At 39.3% G+C, this 21726-nt stretch overlaps 1 protein-coding gene across 1 annotated transcript in view; it reads right to left on the reverse strand.

The window, feature by feature from the left end:
• LOC150089302 (uncharacterized) overlaps positions 1–21726 on the reverse strand; it is a 600028-nt gene that overhangs the window by 45239 nt on the left and 533063 nt on the right. The window contains exon 12 of the mRNA XM_090389942.1: positions 17751–17899. Within this exon, the coding sequence (XP_090246068.1) occupies positions 17751–17899 (149 nt within the window). The remainder of the gene's footprint in view (positions 1–17750; positions 17900–21726) is intronic.

The raw sequence follows: 21726 nt of genomic DNA on the forward strand, positions 1-21726 counted from the left end.
TTTCCTTTTGTACACGTTGTACTCCACTTCCAAATCTGCATTCCTTATATCCAACCACAAGTGTGACACCCTGTCTCGGATAGCCCAACAATATCTGCCTTTTATGTCTTGACCAGCACTTAAAATTCATCAAATTTATTTACTATACTCCTAGCATTGGTGTACATGCAAATATATATGCACCCGTTCTGTCTTTTAGTTACCCTAACACAGTCCATTGGAATGAGCAGCAGCAGCTTTTGATGCTGCTGCTGCAAATTCCGATTGAAGCAGTGGAAGATTGACTTCCACCTCTGATTGCAGTACTGTTAACCTAGCAGTCTGTGAATCCCCTCCCAACCCAGCTAACATTGCCTCAATAACATAAGCAAATATTCCTGCACCCTTTTTATTTAAGTATGTCTGCCAGGGGCAAAAGTTGATGAAGTACAGCAGATATCATCTTTTAAGGGCACAAAAGGTGTGGTTATTGTACATGTTGGAAGTAATGACATTAAGAGTAAGCGATCTGTAGATTTACTCAACAAGTACAGGTAAATGTTTAAAAAAAGTCGCGAGTTAGGGTTGAATGAGAAATTGTCTACAATTCTGCCCAGACACGATAGGAGAGAGTATATGATGAGAGCCTTGTTGATCAATTCAGCCCTGGAGAGATTGTGAAAGACTCAAGGGGTAGAAATTTTTTCAGCCTAGTCTGTGCTCATTGACAGGAGAGACTGCTTCTACAGGGATGGGGTACACTTAAATAGAAAGGGTGCAAGAATATTTGCTGATACTATCGAGGCAGTGTTAGGTGGGTCGGAAGACGGGTAGCTTGGGAGGGGGGATACACAGACTAAAAGGTTAACAGTGGCCGAAGGCAGAGACAAAAGTGATTCTTGCACTGCTTCTATTGAAATGAGCAGCAGCCTTGAAAGCAAGGTAATGGAGATCCCCATAGTGGAACAAGTAAATACATGGGCTGTGTTAAGGTAACTAAGAGTAGGAACAGGTGCATGTATACTTGCATGTACACCAATGCTAGGAATATAGTTAATAAATTTGATGAGCTTGAGGTGCTAGTCAAGAGATCAAAGGCAGATATTGTTGGGATATCAGAGATGTGGTGTCCCACAGATATAAGCAGTGCAGAATTTGAATTTGGGGAGTAGTATTAGTAATGGTCAAATGGTGCAAGAAAGCCTATGGCTTATGCTGCACCAGCCAAAAAAAAAAAAAAACCCGAATAAAACAATGATAAATAAAAATAAAATAAATAAATGAATAAATAAATAAATAATAATTAATAGAAGAAAAGGAAATTAAATCTATCATCCTATGCACTTCCCTGACCTGAGTACAATGTGTACAGGAAGGATAGACAGCACAGGAAGGGAGGAGGGGTTATGCTGTTAGTTAACAAACAGATTAAATCTAAGGAAGTGTATCCAATTGAATTTGGTGGACAATGCAGTGTTGAGTCTGTTTGGTGTGAAATAAGCAATGGGAAAGGAAAAATAAGTAGGTGTGTGTTATAGGCTTAATGAATCTGAAGATTATAATAAGAAACTGTACAGAGAAATAGAGTGGGCCAGTAAATCAGAGTGTCTTATAATGTGGAACAGTGATCATAATGTACTAATGTGGGAATTACTTAAAGATATAACTAACATCAAAGCTAAAGGGAAGGGCTTTTGCTTTCATAAAGGTGACTACAAAGGTCTCAGACAGTTTTTGAATTCTGTACAGTGGGATCAACTGATGATGGTACCAATGTTGAATTCTAAATGGGAAGCCTTCAGGGATTTAATTTTGGAGGCTACTAGGCTTTTCATTCTAACTAAGAAATACAGTTCATGGTTTAGGCCTAAATGGATGTCAGATGAATTAATGAGGCTCGTGGGGGAGAAGAAGAATGTATGGCACGCATATAAAGGTGACACAGAAGTCTATGGCAGGTACAAACTAGTCTGTAATCAAGTCACAAAGGAGGTTAGGCAGGCGAAGGCAGATTACAATTTGCATTCTTTGGCAAAGAATGCAAAGAAAAACAGCAAAGAGTTCCTTACTTATGTAAACCTCTAGAAGGAAAGGGATGAATCAGATGAGGCCACTAAATGGGTTGACTATTGATGATCATACTCAGGTAGCTGATAGATTGAATGAGTATTTTGCATCTACATTCACACATGAGGAGTTATTCAATGAGGGGAGTGCCAGAAGTTTATCAAACGCTAACAGGGAGCTAAGTGATTTTATAATAACTGAGAGCAAAGTGGAGGAGAAATTGTTGAAATTAAACATAAGTAAGGCACTTGTGGTGGATGGAACCTATTCAGTTATATTAAAGGAAGCAGCAAAGGAAGTAAGCAAATCCTTAGCCATAATTATGAGAGCTTCCTTGGACTCAGGGGACTGGACGTGTGCAAATGTATCACCAATTCGCAAAGGGGGCTCACAAACGGTGACAAAAGTAACTACAGCTCTGTCAGTTTAACTTGTGTCAGGGAAAATAATAGAATCACTGGTTAAAGAAGCATTGCAGGATCATCTAGACAAGACTGCAGTAATAGTTAAGACACAGCATGGGATTGTTAAAGGGAGGTCTTGTCTGACTAATTTGATTGGATACTATGATGTGGTCACAAAGTATCTGAATGCCAAAAATAATTTTGATAACATATACTTGGATTTCAGGAAAGCTTTTGATACTGTTGCACATGGACGACTGCTGTACAAATTGGAAAGGTATGCATTAAGCTACAATGGATAAATGGATGGTTGAGTGGGAGACGACAGAGAGTGGTAATCAATGGATAATGCTCTTCATGAACAAATGTCGGGCCCATTGTTGTGTTGTGTTTTCATAAATGATATTTATGAAGGTATATCAGGATTAATATCCAAGTTTATAGATGATACAAAGGTTGGCAGGGTTGTTAAGAACAGTAGAGACAGTATGCTACTCCAACTGTATCTAGACAAGTTTGGCAAATGGGCAGAAAAGTGTCAATTGTTGTTGTTATTTGGATTTTAGGAACATTAGCAACTAAGGCCATATTGCTCTGGGGATATGTGGCGGTCATTCCCTGACTTTTCCGCATCCTCTGTATTTGGTGGAGACAGGCTTGAACCCCGGTCTAATCAAGAATCGTGTGCTACGCAATGTTGCTCCTGCCCACCTGGCTACAGAGGTGCCAAGTGTCAGCTGAAGTTTAACATTGACAAATGCAAAGTACTGCATATGGGTAGCAAAAACCCAAGAGAAACATACCAACTGTATGTACTACACTTAGGGAAGTGGAAAGTGAAAAAGACCTGAGGGTAACTGTGCAGTCAAATATGAAGTTTGCTGAGCAGTGCAGATGGGCTGCCAGAGAAAGTCATGGAGTCTTGTCAATGATACATAGGAATTTTGCTAGCAGGGACAAGGAGGTGATTATCCCGTTATACAAGGCAATGCAGACTACACCTAGAGTACGGTGTACAGGTGTGGAGGCCACATTTTAGGAAGGATGTATAGTTCCTAGAAGGGCAACAAGATTGGTAAGGGGAAGAAAGGGGTGCTCTTACTAAGAAAGGCTTAAGTTCAGCAAATTGCAGCAATTGGGGAGTAGGCACCTGCTAGGTGATCTCAATGAGCAAGCTGAATGCTGATGGGATTCTTGCTCTTGCTGAGATTACGAACCTGAGGGGGCATAGATTCAAATCGAGGAAAGACAGTTGTAGAATAGATGTGCGGAAATTTGGCTTTAGCCAACAGGTAGTTGATTAGTGGAACAGACTTCCATCTTTTATCGCCTAAATAAATTTAAGGCCAAGCTGGACAGGCATTTGGAACGAATGGAGGGGAGAAATGGGAGGTTTTTTTTATTTGCCTGATGCTGCATAATCTTACTTCCTTGTATCGTACGCGTCTACTAATGTAATGCTAATTTGCTCTGAAATTTACTTTGATTATCATGACTAAATCATCGGCAAAGGCTATTAGTTCAACTTTTCCAAGATATATATTTCAGAGCTCATCGAGCACTGAGTTAAAAAAAAATTGCTGATAGTATCGAGGCAGTGTTAGGTGGGTCGGAAAACTGCTAACTTGGGGGGGGGGATACAAGGACTAATAGATTAGCAATGGCCACTGGCAAAGGTGAAAGTGATTCTTGCACTGCTTCTACTGGAATGAGTAGCAGCCCGGAGAACAAGAGGGAGGTATTTCAGAGATTGCTGGGAGTCATTGCGGTACAAGTACACACACATGGGTTGTGTCAGGGTAGCTAAGAATAGGAACAGGTGCTAGTATACTTGCGTATACACCAATGCTAGGAGTTTGATAAATAAATTTGATGACTTTGAGGTGTTGGTCAAAACACCTTAAAGGGGTCATGCTATTAGTTAAGAAACACAAAATCCAAGGAAGTGCAGCCAGTTGACATCGCTGGACAGTGTAGTGTCGAGTCAGTTTAATGTGACGTAAGCACTGGGAGATCACAATTGAGAGTAGGAGTGTGGGCTATGTATAAGTTAAGTGCAATAGCATCTTTAATACATAGCCAAATCTGAATTAACAGAATATTTGCATGGCGGCATCTTTTTAAGTTATATCTCATATTGTGAATACTTTCGCAACAAGTTGCCATGCTATTGCACCACTTCGAATAAGTAACGCTTCACCTGAGGAGAAGACTAATTTTACTTATTCTCAGATGGATACCACCACCACTTCTGAAAATAAGTAACATTAGTCTTCTCCTCCAGTGAAGCGTTACTTATTCAAAGTAGTGAAATATCATGGCAACTCGTTGTGAAGGTACTGAGATATGAGATATGACTTAAAATGATGCTGCCATGCAAATATTCTGTTAATTCAGATTTGGCTATGCAGTAATGAGGCTATCGCACTTAACTTATATATAGTCTAGACTTTTTCATAGCTTGAGGCTTTAGCCCTAAACGCTTTATATTATATTATAGATTAGGAGTGTGTTATAGGCCTAATGACTCTGATAAGTAAGAAACTGTACAGAGAAACAGAGTGGGCCAGTAAATCAGAGAGTCTTATAATGGGGGATTTTAATTACCCAGATTGACTGGAATTTGTGGGTTGGTCACTCACACACTAGCAAGGCTTTTGTGGATTCACTGGATAATTGGTTTCTACATCAGCATGTTCGGGAGGCAACTAGAAGGAGTAATACTCCTGATCTGATTATCAGTAGTGATTCTTCATGCATTAAGAATCTGTAGATAAAAGGAACCACTAGGTGGCAGTGATCACAGTGTGCTGAAGTGGGATTTACTGAAAGAGGTAACTACCATCAAGGGTAAAGGGAAGGGTTTCTGATTTCGTAAAGTTGACTACGAAGGTCTGAGACAGTATTTAGATTCTATATAGTGCTTCTATTGGAATGATGTTACCAAAAGCATATTCAAAATGGGAAGCATTCAAAGAATTAATCTTGGAAGCTACTAGGCTTTACATACCAACTAAGAAATATTGTTCAAGGTTCAGTCCTAAATGGATGCCGGATGAACTAATGAGACATGTGGCAGAGAAGAAAAATGCATATGATACATATAAATTAATTGTTGACATGGAAGCCTACGATAGATAAAAGCTGGTCTGTCACAAAGGAGGTTAGGCAAGCAAAGGCAGATTATGAAAAATGTTAGCATTAGCATTAGTAGAGGCATTTGATACAAGAAAGCAAGCTTATGCAGCATCAAGCAAAAAAAAAAAAATAAATAAATAAATAAATAAAAAATAACCACTTACACTTCACCACTATGTTCGTTCGAAATACCTGTCCAACTGAGCCTTAAACTAATTTAGGCTATCAACTTCCACGACAAGGGATGGAAGTCTGTTCCACTAACCACCCACCCGCTGGCTAAAGGCAAATTTTCGCACGTCTATCCTACATCTGTCTTTCCTCAATTTGAATTTATGCCCTCTCAGGTGATTATTCTGAGCAAGAGGAAGAATCCCATCAGCATTGAGCATGCACAAACAATTTAAGGCTTTATACACCTCAATCAGATCACCTCGCAGGTGCCTAGTCTCCAGAAACTGTAATTTGCAAAACTTAAGCCTTTCTTCGTAAGAGCACCCCTTTGTTCCATTCACTAATCTTGTTGCTCTTCTCTGTACTCGTTCCAGCACCTCTACATCCTTCTTGAAATGAGGCCTGCAGACCTGTATGCAGTACTCTAGGTTTGGCCTGACCATTGCCTTATACAAGGGAATAATCACCTCCTTATCCCTGCTAGAAAAATTCCTATCAGTAGTGATTCTTCATGCATTAAGAATCTGCAGATAAATGAACCACTTGGTGGCAGTGATCACAGTGTGCTGAAGTGGGAGTTACTCAAAGAGGTAACTACCATTAGGGGTAAAGGGAAGGGGTATTCCTTTCGTAAAGGCGACTACAATGGACTGAGACAGTATTTAAATTCTATACAGTGGGATCAACTGATGATATTGCCAACAGCAAATTCAAAATGGGAAGAATTCAAAGAACTTATCGTGGAAGCTACTAGGCTTTACATACCAACTAAGAAATATTGTTCAAGGTTTAGGCCTAAATGGTTGTCAGATGAACTAATGAGGCATATGGCAGAGAAGAAAAATGCATGGGATACATACAAATTAACACGTGACACGGACGCCTATGATAGATACAAGTTGATCTGTAACCAAGTTACAAAGGAGGTTAGGCAGGCGAAGGCAGATTACGAGAGATCCTTGGCAAGGGATGCGAAGAAAAACAGCAAAGAGTTCTTTACTTATGTAAACTCTAGAAGGAAGGGGATGAATCAGATTGGTCCACTTGGGATCGATGGGTCAACTGTTGATGACCCTGCTCGGGTAGCTAACAAACTAAATGAATATTTTGCATCGACATTCACACATGAGGAGTTATTCAGCGAGGGGAATGCCAGAGGTGTATTCAACTCTAGCAGTAAGCTAGAGAATCTTGTAATAACTGAGAGCAAAGTGGAGGGGAAATTGTTGAAGATAAACACAAGAAAGGCACCTGGGGTGGATGGGATCTATCCAGTTATATTAAAGGAGGCAGCAAAGGAGGTAAGCAAACCCTTAGCCATAATTATGAGAGCTTCCTTGGACTCAGGGGAGGTACCCATTGACTGGAGATGTGCAAATGTGACCCCAATTCACAAAGGGGGATCAAAGGCTGACACAAGTAATTATAGACCTGTGAGTTTAACTTCTGTTCCCGGAAAATTAATGGAGGCACTGGTGAAAGAAGCACTGCAGGATCATCTAGACAAGACTTCAGTTATAGCTAGGACACAGCATGGTTTTGTTAAGGGGAAGTCTTGCCTGACCAATTTGATTGGATACTATGATGCAGTCACAAAAGAACTGGATGCAGGGAATAACTTTGATATTATATACTTGGATCTTAGAAAGGCTTTTGATACTGTTGCACATGGAAGACTGCTGCACAAATTGGAGCAGTGTGGCATTGGAGGCAAGTTGCTGCTATGGATAAAGGGGTGGTTGAGGGGGAGAAGACAGAGAGTGGTAATCAATGGACACTGCTCATCGTGGACTAATGTTATTAGTGGAGTCCCTCAGGGTTCAGTACTGGGGCCTTTATTGTTTTCTGTATTTATAAATGATATTGATGATGGTATATCAGGCTTAATGTCCAAGTTTGCAGACGATACGAAGGTTGGCAGGGTTGTCAAGGACACTACTGACACTATGCTGCTGCAACAGGATTTGGAAAGGTTGAGCAGATGGGCTTCGAGGTGGCAAATGAAGTTTAACATTGACAAATGTAAAGTACTACATATGGGAAACAGCAACCCCAGAGCAACGTATCAACTCTGTGGTACTACACTGACAGTGGTAGAGAATGAAAGGGACCTGGGGGTGGTGGTGCAGGCAGATATGAAGTTCTCTGAGCAGTGCAGACGAGCTACAAGAGTAGCTCATGGTGTATTGTCAATGATATATAGGAATTTTTCTAGCAGGGATAAGGAGGTGATTATTCCCTTGTATAAGGCAATGGTCAGGCCACACCTAGAGTACTGTATACAGGCCTGGAGGCCTCATTTCAGGAAGGATGTAGAGCTGCTGGAACGAGTACAGAGAAGGGCGACTAGATTGGTGAATGGGACAAAGGGGTTCTCTTACGAAGAAAGGCTTAAGTTTTGCAAATTACAGTGTCTGGAAACTAGGCACCAGCGGGGTGATCTGATAGAGGTGTACAAAGCCTTGAATGGTTTGAGCATGCTCAATGCTGATGGGATTCTTCCTCTAGCTCAGAAAAATCACCTGAGAGGGCATAAATTCAAATTGAGGAAAGACAGATGTAGGATAGATGTGCGGAAATTTGCCTTTAGCCAGCGGGTGGTTGGTGGGTGGAACAGACTTCCATCCCTTGTCGTGGAAGTTGATAGCCTAAATAAGTTTAAGGCTCAGCTGGACAGGTATTTCGAACGAACAGAGGGGTGAAGTGGAAGTGGTTATTTTTATTTATTTATGATACTTTTTTTTTTTTTTTTTTTTGGCTGATGCTGCATAAGCTTGCTTTCTTGCATCAAATGCCTCTACTAATGCTAATGCTAATGCTATATATATCATTGACAATAGACAATGAGCTACTCTTGCAGCTCGTCTGCACTGCTCAGAGAACTTCATATCTGCCTGCACAACGACACACAGGTCCCTTTCATTCTCTATCACTGTCAGTGTAGTACCACAGAGTTGATCTGTTGCTCTGGGGTTGCTGTTTCCCATATGTAGAACTTTACATTTGTCAATGTTAAACTTCATTTGCCACCTCTCAGCCCATCTGCTCAACCTTTCCAGATCCTGTTGCAGCAGCATAGTGTCAGTAGTGTCCTTGACAACCCTGCCAACCTTCGTCTCGTCTGCAAACTTGGACATTAAGCTTGATATACCATCTTCAATATCATTTATAAATACAGAAAACAATAATAGACCCAATACTGAACCCTGAGGGACTCCAGTAATAACATTAGTCCACGATGAGCAGTGTCCATTGATTACCACTCTCTGTCTTCTCTCCCTCAACCACCCCTTTATCCATAGCAGCAATTTGCCTCCAATGCCACACTGCTCCAATTTGTGCAGCAGTCTTCCATGTGCAACAGTATCAAAAGCCTTTCTAAGATCCAAGTATATAATATCAAAGTTATTCCCTGCATCCTGTTCTTTTGTGACTGCATCATAGTATCCAATCAAATTGGTCAGGCAAGACTTCCCCTTAACAAAACCATGCTGTGTCCGAGCTATAACTGAAGTCTTGTAAAAATGATGCTGCAGCAGTGCTTCTTTACCAGTGCCTCTATTAATTTTCCGGGAACAGACATTAAACTCACAGGTCTATAGTTATTTGTGTCAGCCTTTGATTCTCCTTTGTGAATTGGGGTCACATCTGCACATCTCCAGTCCATGGGTACCACCCCTGAGTCCAAGGAAGCTCTCATAATTATGGCTATTTTCTTACTTCCTTTGCTGCCTCATTTAATATAACTCGATAGATCCCATCCACCCAAGGTGCCTTTCTTCTGTTTATCTTCAACAATTTCTCGTCCACTTTACTCTCAGCTATTACAAGATTCTCTAGCTTACTGCCAGAGTTGAATACACCTCTGGCATTCCCCTCACTGAATAACTCCTCATGCGTGAATGTCGATGCAAAATATTGATTTAGTTTGTCAGCTACCTGAGCAGGATCATCAACAGTTGAACCATTCATATCAAGTGGACCAATCTGATTCATCCCCTTCCTTCTAGAATTTAGATAAGTAAAGAACTCTTTGCTGTTTTTCTTTGCATCCCTTGCCAAAGATTTCTCATAATCTGCCTTCGCCTGCCTAACCTCCTTGGTAACTTGGTTACAGATCAACTTTTATCTATCATAGGCTTCTGTGTCACGTGTTAATTTGTATGTATCCCATGCATTTTTCTCCTCTGCCATATGACTCATTAGTTCATCTGACATCCATTTAGGCCTAAACCTTGAACAATATTTCTTAGTTGGTATGTAAATCCTTGTAGCTTCCAAGATAAGATCTCTGAATGCTTCCCATTTTTAATTTGCTGTTGGTGGCATCATCAGTTGGTCCCACTGTATAGAATTTAAATACTGTCTCAGTCCATCGTAGTCGCCTTTACGAAAGCAATAACCCTTCCCTTTACACCTAATGGTAGTTACCTCTTTGAGTAAATCCCACTTCAGCACACTGTGATCACTGCCACCTAGTGGTTCATATATCTGCAGATTCTTAATGCATGAAGAATCACTACTGATAATCAAATCAAGAGTATTACTCCCTCTAGTTGTCTCCCGAACATGCTGATGTAGAAAACAATCATCCAATAAATCCACAAAAGCCTTGCTAGTGTGTGAGTGACCAGCCCGCAAATTCCAGTCAATATCTGAGAAATTAAATCCCCCATTATAAGATTCTCTGATTTACTGGCCCACTCTATTTCCCTGTACAGTTTCTTATTATACTAATCAGAGTCATTAGGTGTATAGCACACTCCTATTCACAATTTTGATCTCCCAATGCTTATGTCACACCAAACTGACTCGACACTGCACTGTCCAGCGATGTCGACTGGCTTCACTTCCTAGGATTTTATGTATTTCGTAACTAATAGCATAACCCCTCCTCCCTTCCTATCCTGTCTATCCTTAGACAATGTATTCCCCAAATGCTGATGCTGTCGAGGCAGTGTTAGGTGGGTCGGAAAACTGCTAGTTGGGGGGGATACAAGGACTAATAGATTAACAGTAGCCAGTGGCAGAGGTGGAAGTGATTCTTGCACTGCTTCTATTGAAATGAGCAGAAGTCTGAAAAACAGGATGCAGGATATTTCAGAGACTGCTGGTAGTCATTGCGGTACAAGTAAACACATGGGTTGTGTTAGGGTAGCTAAGAATAGAAACAGGTGCATGTATACATGCGTGTACACCAATGCTAGGAGTTTGGTAAATAAATTTGATGAATTTGAGGTATTGCTCAAAACATCAAAGGCAGATATTGTTGGGATATCAGAGACGTGGTGTCACACAGATATAAGTAATGCGGAACTGGAATTTGGGGAATACAATGTGTATAGAAAGGATAGACAGGACAGGAGGGGAGGAGGGGTTATGCTATTAATTAAGAAACACATAAAGTCCAAGGAAGTGAAGCCAGTCGACATCGATGGACAGGGCAGCGTCGAGTCAGTTTGGTGTGACATAAGCATAGGGAAATCAAAATTGAGAGTAGGAGTGTGCTATAGGCCTAATGACTCTGATGAGTATAATAAGATATTGTACAGGGAAATAGAGTGGGCAAGTAAATCAGAGAGTCTTATAATGGGGGACTTTAATTTCCCAGATATTGACTGGAATTTGTGGGTTGGTCACTCGCACACTAGCAAGGCTTCTGTGGATTTATTGGATGATTGTTTTCTACATCAGCATGTTCGTGAGGCAACAAGAGGGAGCAATACTCTTGATCTGATTATCAGTAGTGATTCTTCATGCATTAAGAATCTGCAGATAAATGAACCACTAGGTGGCAGTGATCACAGTGTGTTGAAGTGGGATTTACTCAAGGAGGTAACTACCATCAGAGGTAAAGGGAAGGGTTTTTGTTTTCGTAAAGGCGACTATGATGGTCTGAGACAGTATATAAATTCTATACAGTGGGACCAACTGATGATGTTACCAACAGCAAACTCAAAATGGGAAGCATTCAAGGAACTAATGTTGGAGGCTACCAGGCTTTACATACCAACTAAGAAATATTGTTCAAGGTTTAGGCCTAAATGGTTGTCAGATGAACTAATGAGACATGTGGCAGAGAAGAAAAATGCATGGGATACATACAAATTAATGGGTGACATGGAAGCCTATGATAGATATAAGTTGGTCTGTAACCAAGTCACAAAGGAGATTAGGCAGGCAAAGGCAGACTATGAAAAATCCTTGGCAAAGGATGCAAAGAAAAACAGAAAAGAGTTCTTTACATACTTGAACTCGAAAAGGAAAGGGATGAATCAGATTGGTACACTGGATATTGATGGTTCAACAGTTGAGGATCCTGCTCAGGTGGCTAACAATCTAAACGAGTATTTTGCATCTACATTCACGCATGAGGAGTTATTCAGGAAGGAGAATGATGTAGGTAAAGTAAACATTGGCAGTGAGCTGGATGATTTTGTAATAACTGAGAGGAAAGTGGAGGAGAGATTGTTGAGGATAAACATAAAAAAGGCACCTGGGGTGGATGGGATCTATCCAGTTATATTAAAGGAGGCAGCAAAGGAAGTAAGCAAACCCTTAGCCATAATTATGAGAGCTTCCTTGGACTCAGGGGAGGTACCTATGGACTGGAGATGTGCAAATGTGACCCCAATTCACAAAGGAGGTTCAAAGGCTGACACAAGTAATTATAGACCTGTTAGTTTAACTTCTGTTCCAGGTAAATTAATGGAGGCACTGGTTAAAGAAGCACTGCAGGATCATCTAGACAAGAATTCAGTTATAGCTCAGACGCAGCATGGTTTTGTTAAGGGCAGGTCTTGCCTGACCAATTTGATTGGATACTATGATGTAGTCACAAAAGAACTGGATGCAGGGAATAACTTTGATATTATATATTTGGATCTTAGAAAGGCTTTTGATACTGTTGCACATGGAAGACTGCTGCACAAATTGGAGCAGTGTGGCATTGGAGGCAAATTGCTGCTATGGATAAGGGGATGGTTGAGTGGCAGAAGACAGAGAATGGTAATCAATGGACACTGCTCAACGTGGACTAATGTTATCAGTGGAGTTCCTCAAGGTTCAGTGTTGGGTCCGTTGTTGTTTTCAGTGTTTATGAATGATATTGATGATGGGATATCAAGTTTAATGTCCAAGTTTGCAGATGATACAAAGGTTGGCAGGGTCGTTAAGGACAATACTGACGCTATGCTGCTGCAACAGGATCTGGACAGGTTGAACAGATGGGCTGAGAGGTGGCAAATGAGGTTTAACATCGACAAATGTAAAGTGCTGCATATGGGAAACAGTAACCCCAGAGCAACGTATCAACTCTGCGGTACTACACTGACAGTGGTGGAGAATGAAAAGGACCTGGGGGTAATTGTGCAGGCAGATATGAAGTTCTCTGAGCAGTGCAGACGAGCTGCAAGAGTAGCTCATGGTGTCTTGTCAATGATATACAGGAATTTTTCTAGCAGGGATAAGGAGGTGATTATTCCCTTGTATAAGGCAATGGTAAGGCCACATCTTGAGTACTGTATACAGGTCTGGAGGCCTCATTTCAAGAAGGATGTAGAGCTGCTGGAACGGGTACAGAGAAGGGCAACAAGATTAGTAAATGGAACAAAGGGTTGCTCTTACGAAGAAAGGCTTAAGTTTTGCAAATTACAGAGTCTGGAGACTAGGCTCCGGCGAGGTGATCTGATAGAGGTGTATAAGGCTTTGAATGGTTTGAGCATGCTCAATGCCAATGGGATTCTTCATCTTTCTTAGAATAATCACCTCAGAGGGCATAAATTCAAATTGAGGAAGGACGGATGTCGGATAGATGTGCGGAAATTTGCCTTTGGCCAGCGGGTGGTTGGTTGGTGGAACCGACTTCCATCACTGGTTGTTGAAGTTGATAGCCTAAACAAATTTAAAGCTCAACTGGACAGGTATTTCGAACGAACGGAGGGGTGAAATGGGAGTGGTTTTTTTTTTTTTTTTTGTTTTTTTTGGCTGATGCTGAATAAGCTTGCTTTCTTGCATCATATGCCTCTGCTAATGCTAATGCTAATTCCAGTTCTGCATTCCTCATATCTGTGTGACACCATGTCTCTGAAATCCCAACAATATCTGCCTTTGATGTTTTGAGCAATACTTCCAATTCATCAAATTTATTTACTAAACTCCTAGCATTGGTGGACATGCACCTGTTCTTTTTCTTAGCTACCCTAACACAACCAATGTGTTTACTTGTACCCGAATGATTCCCAGCAGTCTCTGAAATATCCTGAATCTTATTTTCCAGGCTGCTGCTCATTCCAATATAAGCAGTGGAAGAATCACTTTCACCTCTGCCGGTGGCTACTGTTAATCTATTAGTCCTTGTATCCCCCCAATCTAGCAGTTTTCCGACCCACCTAACACTGCCTCGATAGCATCAGCAAACATTCTTGCTCCCTTTCTATTTAAGTGTATTGCATCCCTGTAGAAGCAGTCTCTCCTGTTAACAAGTACAGACCAGGCTGAAAAAAATTCTACCCCTTGAGCCTTGCACAATCTTTGCAGGCCGAATTGATCGACAGGGCTCTCATCATATACTCCCTCTTATCGTATCTGGGCAGAATTGCAGACACAAAGTTTCACAAAGGATGCAAAGAAAAACAGCAAAGAGTTCTTCACGTATGCAAACTCTAGAAGGAAGGGGACGAGTCAGATTGGTCCACTGGATATTGATGGTTCAACTGTTGATGATCTTGCTCAGGTGGCTATCAAACTAAACGAGTATTTTGCATCTACATTCACACATGAGGAGTTATTCAGAGAGGGGGAATGCTAGAGGTGAATTAAACTCTGGCAGTGAGCTAGATGATTTTGTAATAACTGAGAGGAAAGTGGAAGAGAAATTGTTGAAGATAAACATAAAAAAGGCAACTGGGGTGGATGAGATCTATCCAGTTATATTAAAAGAGGCAGCAAAGGAAGTAACCAATCCCTTAGCCATAATTATTAGAGCTTCCTTTGGTTCAGGGGAGGTACCCATGGACTGGAGAGTGCAAATGTGACCCCAATTCACAAAGGAGGATCAAAGGGTGACACAAGTAATTATAGACCTGTTAGTTTAACTTATGTTCCAGGAAAATTAATGGAAGCACTGGTTAAAGAAGCACTGCAGGATCATCTAGAGAAGACTTCATTTATAGTTCGGACCCAGCATGGTTTTGTTAAGGGGAAGTCTTCTCTGACCAATTTGATTGGATACTATGATGTGGTCACAAAGGAACTGGATGCAGGGAATAACTTTGATATCATATACAGTAGACTCTCGATTTTCCAGGATAGATAGTAAAAACCAAATTCCGGATAACCGATTTCCCAGTTAATCCAAAAATATAGAAGTCTCCAACATACGTAAGAGATACGATCCAGGACTTCTTACTTCATCGAGTTTTACGTAACTTATGAATGACTAGTAACATACTGCTACTATATTATTATTGACAAATCTGAATTCGACGCGATACTTGTTAATGGTTGACCATTTTCATACATTGTTATTAGTTTAATTTTCTGATCTAAATCGATCACTTTCCTTTTCTTGGTAGATTTACTAGTGCCGCTTTCACTTATTCTCTTAGTCTGCACCATGATAATACTCAAAATTAAATTTTCTGAAAAAACCTTTTACAGGATTAAGGCGAAAACTGACTATTATCACTCTGCGCATGCTCACATTTTACTAGAGCACATTTCTGGAGGTCAACAAAAGACAATATGCAGTATCCGGTTTGCTGGGCTTTTCTGTTAGTGCAATCTATTATAAACAGGTAGTACATTTGATCTTATTGCATTTGCGATGATACCGATAGCTGGAATTCTTATGTTTTTATGTCATTATGGTGAATGTGTGTGTGTCCTCTTCACTGAAATCTTCAGTCATAAAAAAAGCCATAAATAATAGTAAGAATCTTCTCTTCTTTCCTATTTTTTTGCTTGTTGTTCCGATCTCGCTTGTGGAATTTGTGTGTGCCGTGATCGTCGTTATTGATTGTTTGTTATTAATATTTTTTTGTTGTTTTAAATTTTACAATCCTAAAAAAAAATAATAATAAATAAAAAAAAAATTTAAAATTGAGTGAAAACAAATTTACATAAATCTGTAGTTTCATAAATCGGGAACTTACAGTATCAAAAAATGTTCAGCAACCTACTTAAAAAATATAGTGATAGATAAAAAACTTACCACGTACTACTTGTGTGCTTCCCTTTATTTTTTATAATGTCGCGTATGGTTTGGTCCCCAACATTATAATGGTTTCTTAGAGAATTAACAGATGCACCGTTTTCAAACTTCCGAATAATTTGAAGTCTTTGTTTAACTGATAGCGCAACTCTTTTGCGATTACCCATTATTTCCGCGATTTCTAAACAAAAAAAAATATTTACTATAAAAAATATTTCGACATCCCTGACATAAATAATGAAACAAAATATGTCTTTTTGAAGGTGTGACGGAACAACAATTGATGCAACACACTAAAACAAACTAAACATTTGGTCCCCTTTTTTTTTTTTTTGAGCGGTGGGTGTGAAAACAGAGGGGGTTGCAAGATAATAGTTACACTAATCTCCCAATGATGACTTATAACGCCGCTTCTTGTCGCTTATTTACGACTTGCAAAATATTTATTTATACCTATTGTAGTTATTATTTGAACTTGATGATTTCCAGTTGATTTTTTATTTATTTATTTTTTTAATTTGTAGTCTTGAAGTATCCCGGTTAATCCAATCCCGGTAAATCAAGAGACTTATATTTGAATCTTAGAAAGGCTTTTAATACTGTTGCACATGAAAGACTTCTGTACAAATTTGAGCAGTGTGGCATTGGAGGCAAGTTTCTGCTATGGATACAGGGATGGTTGAGTGGGAAAAGACAGAGAGTGGTAATCAATGGACACTGCTCTTCGTGGACTAATATTATTAGTGGAGTCCCCCTCAGGGTTGAGTATTGGGTCCATTGTTGTTTTCTGTATTTATAAATGATATTGATGATTATATACAGTTTGCAGATGATACAAATATTGGCAGGGTTGTTAAGGACACTAATGATAGTACGCTGCTGCAACAGGATCTAGAAAATTGAGCAGATGGGCTGAGAGGTGGCAAATGAAGTTTAACATTGACAAATGTAAAGTACTACAAATGGGAAGCAGTAACCCTAGGGTAACATATCAACTGTGTGGTACTACACTGACAGTGGTAGAGAATGAAAAGAACCTGGGTAATTGTGCAGGCTGATATGAAGTTTTCTGAGCAGTGCAGATGATCTGCAAGAATAGCTCATGGTGTCTTGTCAATGATATACAGGAATTTTTCTAGCAGGGATCAGGAGGTGATTATCTCCCTGTATAAGGCAAGGTCAGGCCACACCTTGAGTACTGTATACAGGTCTGGAGGCCTCATTTCCAGAAGGATGTAGAGCTGTTGGAACGAGTACAGAGAAGGGCAACATGATTAGTGAATGGAACGAAGGGTTGCTCTTACGAAGAAAGGCTTAAGTTTTGCAAATTACAGAGTCTGGAGACTAGGCACCAGCGAGGTGATCTGATAGAGGTGTATAAAGCATTGAATTGTTTGTGCATGCTCAATGCTGATGGGATTCTTCCTCTTGCTCAGAATAATCACCTGAGAGGGCATAAATTCAAATTGAGGAAAGACAGTTGTAGAATAGACGTGCGGAAGTTTGCCTTTAGCCAGCTGGTAGTTGATTGGTGGAACAGAATTCCATCTTTTGTTCTGGAAGTTGATAGCCTAAATAAATTTAAGCTGAGCTGGAGAGGTATTTGGAACGAATGGAGGGGTGAAATGGGAGCGTTTTTTTTTTTTTTTTGGCTGATGCTGTAATAGCCTATGCTAATGCTAATATGAACTTGTAATGTTTTAAGTTTGAACTTAACAAATATAGGAAATACTGTACTAAAGTTTTGAAGAGATTTTTTCTATATAGATACTTACTCGGTGGAAGAGTATGCAAAGAAGGTTCACAACTGCAATGTGTAATAACAAGGAGTTTACTTTTTATGATGTTCCACACTTTAGAGGATTCTGGATTTAATCTTCCATTTTGTCTTTCTATCAGCACAGGTACAGTTGCATTGATCACACTGAAACAAGTTTGGATATCTCATTCACAATTAAAAATATTAAACTGGAATACATTTAACAAAATTATTATATTATTATGTAAATTAGTGCTGATTCAAAATCAGTAACCGATTTTGCTAATCTAATTGTTCATTTACCCAAATAAAAAAAAAAAACATGTTTCAATGCTGTGAAGTGTCTTTTGTCCAAAAAAGTAGGCTCTTGGCTAGAAAAGACAACTGGAAAATCCTTTCATCCATTAATAAAAAGAAATAAACACAAAGGTTTGAATAATAGAAAATAATATTTTTTCAGAAAAAAAAAAACATTGTTCTCTTACAAGCACATTGTATCTTATCAAAGTTGCAACAACTAAAAATTTAAAAAATATATTTTTATAAATATATATACAGTAGAACCCAGATAAAAAATTCCCTCATAAGAAGTTTTCTCCTGTACTAGGTTTGGTTCCTTAATTCCCATTATCAACTCTATATATTGTAATGTATTATTTTCCCAAGTAAGAAGTTTCCCGGCTAAAAAGCATTAGCATTAGTAGAGGCATTTGATGCAAGAAAGCAAGCTTATGCAGCATCAGCCAAAAAAAAAAAAAAAAAACCACTTCCACTTCACCCCTCTGTTCGTTCAAAATACCTGTCCAGCTGAGCCTTAAACTTATTTAGGCTATCAACTTCCATGACAAGGGATGGAAGTCTGTTCCACCAACCAACCACCTGCTGGCTAAAGGCAAAATTCCGCACGTCTATCCTACATCTGTCTTTCCTCAATTTGAATTTATGCCCTCTCAGGTGATTATTCTGAGCGAGAGGAAGAATCCCATCAGCATTGAGCATGCTCAAACCATTCAAGGCTTTATACACCTCTATCAGATCACCTCGTTGGTGCCTAGTCTGCAGACACTGTAATTTGCAAAACTTAAGCTTTTCTTCGTAAGAGCACCCCTTTGTTCCATTCACTAATCTTGTTGCCCTTCTCTGTACTCGTTCCAGCAGCTCTACATCCTTCTTGAAATGAGGCCTCCAGACCTGTATACAGTACTCTAGGTGTGGACTGACCATTGCCTTATACAAGGGAATAATCACCTCCTTATCCCTGCTAGAAAAATTCCTATATATCATTGACAATACACCATGAGCTACTCTTGCAGCCCGTCTGCACTGCTCAGAGAACTTCATATCTGCCTGTACAACCACTCCCAGGTCCCTTTCATTCTCTACCACTGTCAGTGTAGTACCACAGAGTTGATACGTTGCTCTGGGGTTGCTGTTTCCCATGTGTAGTACTTTACATTTGTCAATGTTAAACTTCATTTGCCACCTCTCAGCCCATCTGCTCAACCTTTCCAGATCCTGTTGCAGCAGCATAGTGTCAGTAGTGTCAACCCTGTATCGTCTACCTTTGTATCGTCTGCAAACTTCGACATTAAGCTTGATATACCATCATCAATATCATTTATGAATACAGAAAACAATAATGGACCCAACACTGAATCCCGAGGGACTCCACTAATAACATTAGTCCACAACGAGCAGTGTCCACTGATTACCACTCTCTGTCTTCTCCCCCTCAGCCACCCCTCTATCCACAGCAGCAATTTGCCTCCAATATCACACTGCTCCAATTTGTGCAGCAGTCTTCCATGTGCAACAGTATCAAAAGCCTTTCTAAGATCCAAGTATATAATATCAAAGTTATTCCCTGCATCCAGTTCCTTTGTGACTGCATCATAGTATCCAATCAAATTGGTCAGGCAAGACTTCCCCTTAACAAAACCATGCTGTGTCCGAGCTATAACTGAAGTCTTGTCTAAATGATCCTGCAGTGCTTCTTTAACTAGTGCCTCCATTAATTTTCCTGGAACAGAAGTTAAACTCACAGGTCTATAATTACTTGTGTCAGCCTTTGATCCTCCTTTGTGAATTGGGGTCACATTTGCATATCTCCATCTGTGGGCACCTCCCCTGAGTCCAAGGAAGCTCTCATAATTATGGCTAAGGGTTTCCTTACTTCCTCTGTTGCCTCCTTTAATATAACTGGATAGATCCCATCCACCCCGGGTGCCTTTCTTGTGTTTATCTTCAACAATTTCTCCTCCACTTTACTCTCAGTTATTACAAGATTCTCTAGCTTACTGCTAGAGTTGAATACACCTCTGGCTTTCCCCTTGCTAAATAACTCCTCATGTGTGAATGTCGATGCAAAATATTCATTTAGTTTGTTAGCTACCTGAGCAGGATCATCAACAGTTAATCCATCGATCTCAAGTGGACCAATCTGATTCATCCCCTTCCTTCTAGAGTTTACATAAGTAAAGAACTCTTTGCTGTTTTTCTTTGCATCCCTTGCCAAAGATTTCTCGTAATCTGTCTTCGCCTGCCTAACCTCCTTTGTAACTTGGTTACAGATCAACTTGTATCTATCATAGGCTTCTGTGTCATGTGTTAATTTGTATGTATCCCATGCATGTTTCTTCCTGCCATATGCCTTGTCTGTTCATCTGACATCCATTTAGGCCTAAACCTTGAACAATAAACAAAGAACAATGAACAAAGCTTTCCCACAACAAGGAACAAAGGAAAGCTTTGTTCCTTGTTCTTTCCTTATCACATAAGAAATATAATAAGAAATATTATATTCCTTATCACATAAGAAATATGTGATAAGGAATATAGTGTATTATTATAATGACGTTTTCCCACTTAATAGTTTTTTAAATATTTGAGGAAGAAACAAGGAGTTACCTTTTATTCAGTCAGTAGGATTTCTTCTTAACCAACTCTCCTTATGCGAATAAATTATAAAATGATATGTTAAAATAAAATTAAAATAATTTAAAATTCATAATGTGTTCCTCACTATCAACGCATAGGTAGTCTAACAACCCAACCCCAGCAATCTTTAGTGATGGAAAACATTTTTCCATGAACACGAATTCAAAATACGACTGAAATACTATTAAAATGTGATAAAAATAATATAAGAACAATGACTTAAAATCCACTAAACTTTCCTCCCTTAAGTGAACCAAAACTTTTCGACAAGTGTCATGTTCACAGGGTAGGAAATCTTTGGTATGCATGTGTTCGAATGTTAATCGAGTTTCTTTGTAATTTCATTTTTAAAGTTTCGGCAATCAATAATTATGTTAATTATTTTAACGTTTCGGCAATCAATAATAATTAGTATAATTATACACAAGTTTTAGGAACTTCCTTATGTGCTGTGGTATAATGACTAATGTATTAAGATAGCGTAGCTTAATTTTCAGAACTCACCTCTTGAATGATCCGTTTGGATGTGATGTGATTATAGAAGACACATGGTTAATCTGAATAAGAACCTTATTTGTACATACTCATAGCTAAAAACGCGATTATAATTTGGAATTTCATTAAGGATTTAAATTAATTAATTAAAACCATTAAAATATGCACGAGGAGGGAATGTACATTCCATTTCACGGTTGTCAATTAAAATCATTAAGATGGGAATAGTTCTGTATGGATTAATAAACAAGCTAATAGTTGCGCTTGAGCAACTTTCGATTTACGTCCTCAGCATTGTGTGAAGAGAAAGCGCAAATGGCTTAATAAGAAGAAAAATTAGGATCAATAATAAAACTAATGCCATTTTCAACTCTCAATTCTCAACGAAGAATCCCAACATCATAATACGGAAAGCAGATAAAGGGGACACCATTGTAATTATTGATAAAAGCACATATATAGATAAAATGATGCATATTCTTTCAGATGCAACGACATATAGAATAAATGACATGTTTAATATTAATAAACTTAAGAATAAATTAGATGTGACATTAAGG

Source organism: Mastigoproctus giganteus, chromosome 2 (genome assembly GCF_048544385.1).
Source record: "Mastigoproctus giganteus isolate SK-2022 chromosome 2, ASM4854438v1, whole genome shotgun sequence".
NCBI lineage: Eukaryota > Metazoa > Arthropoda > Arachnida > Uropygi > Thelyphonidae > Mastigoproctus > Mastigoproctus giganteus.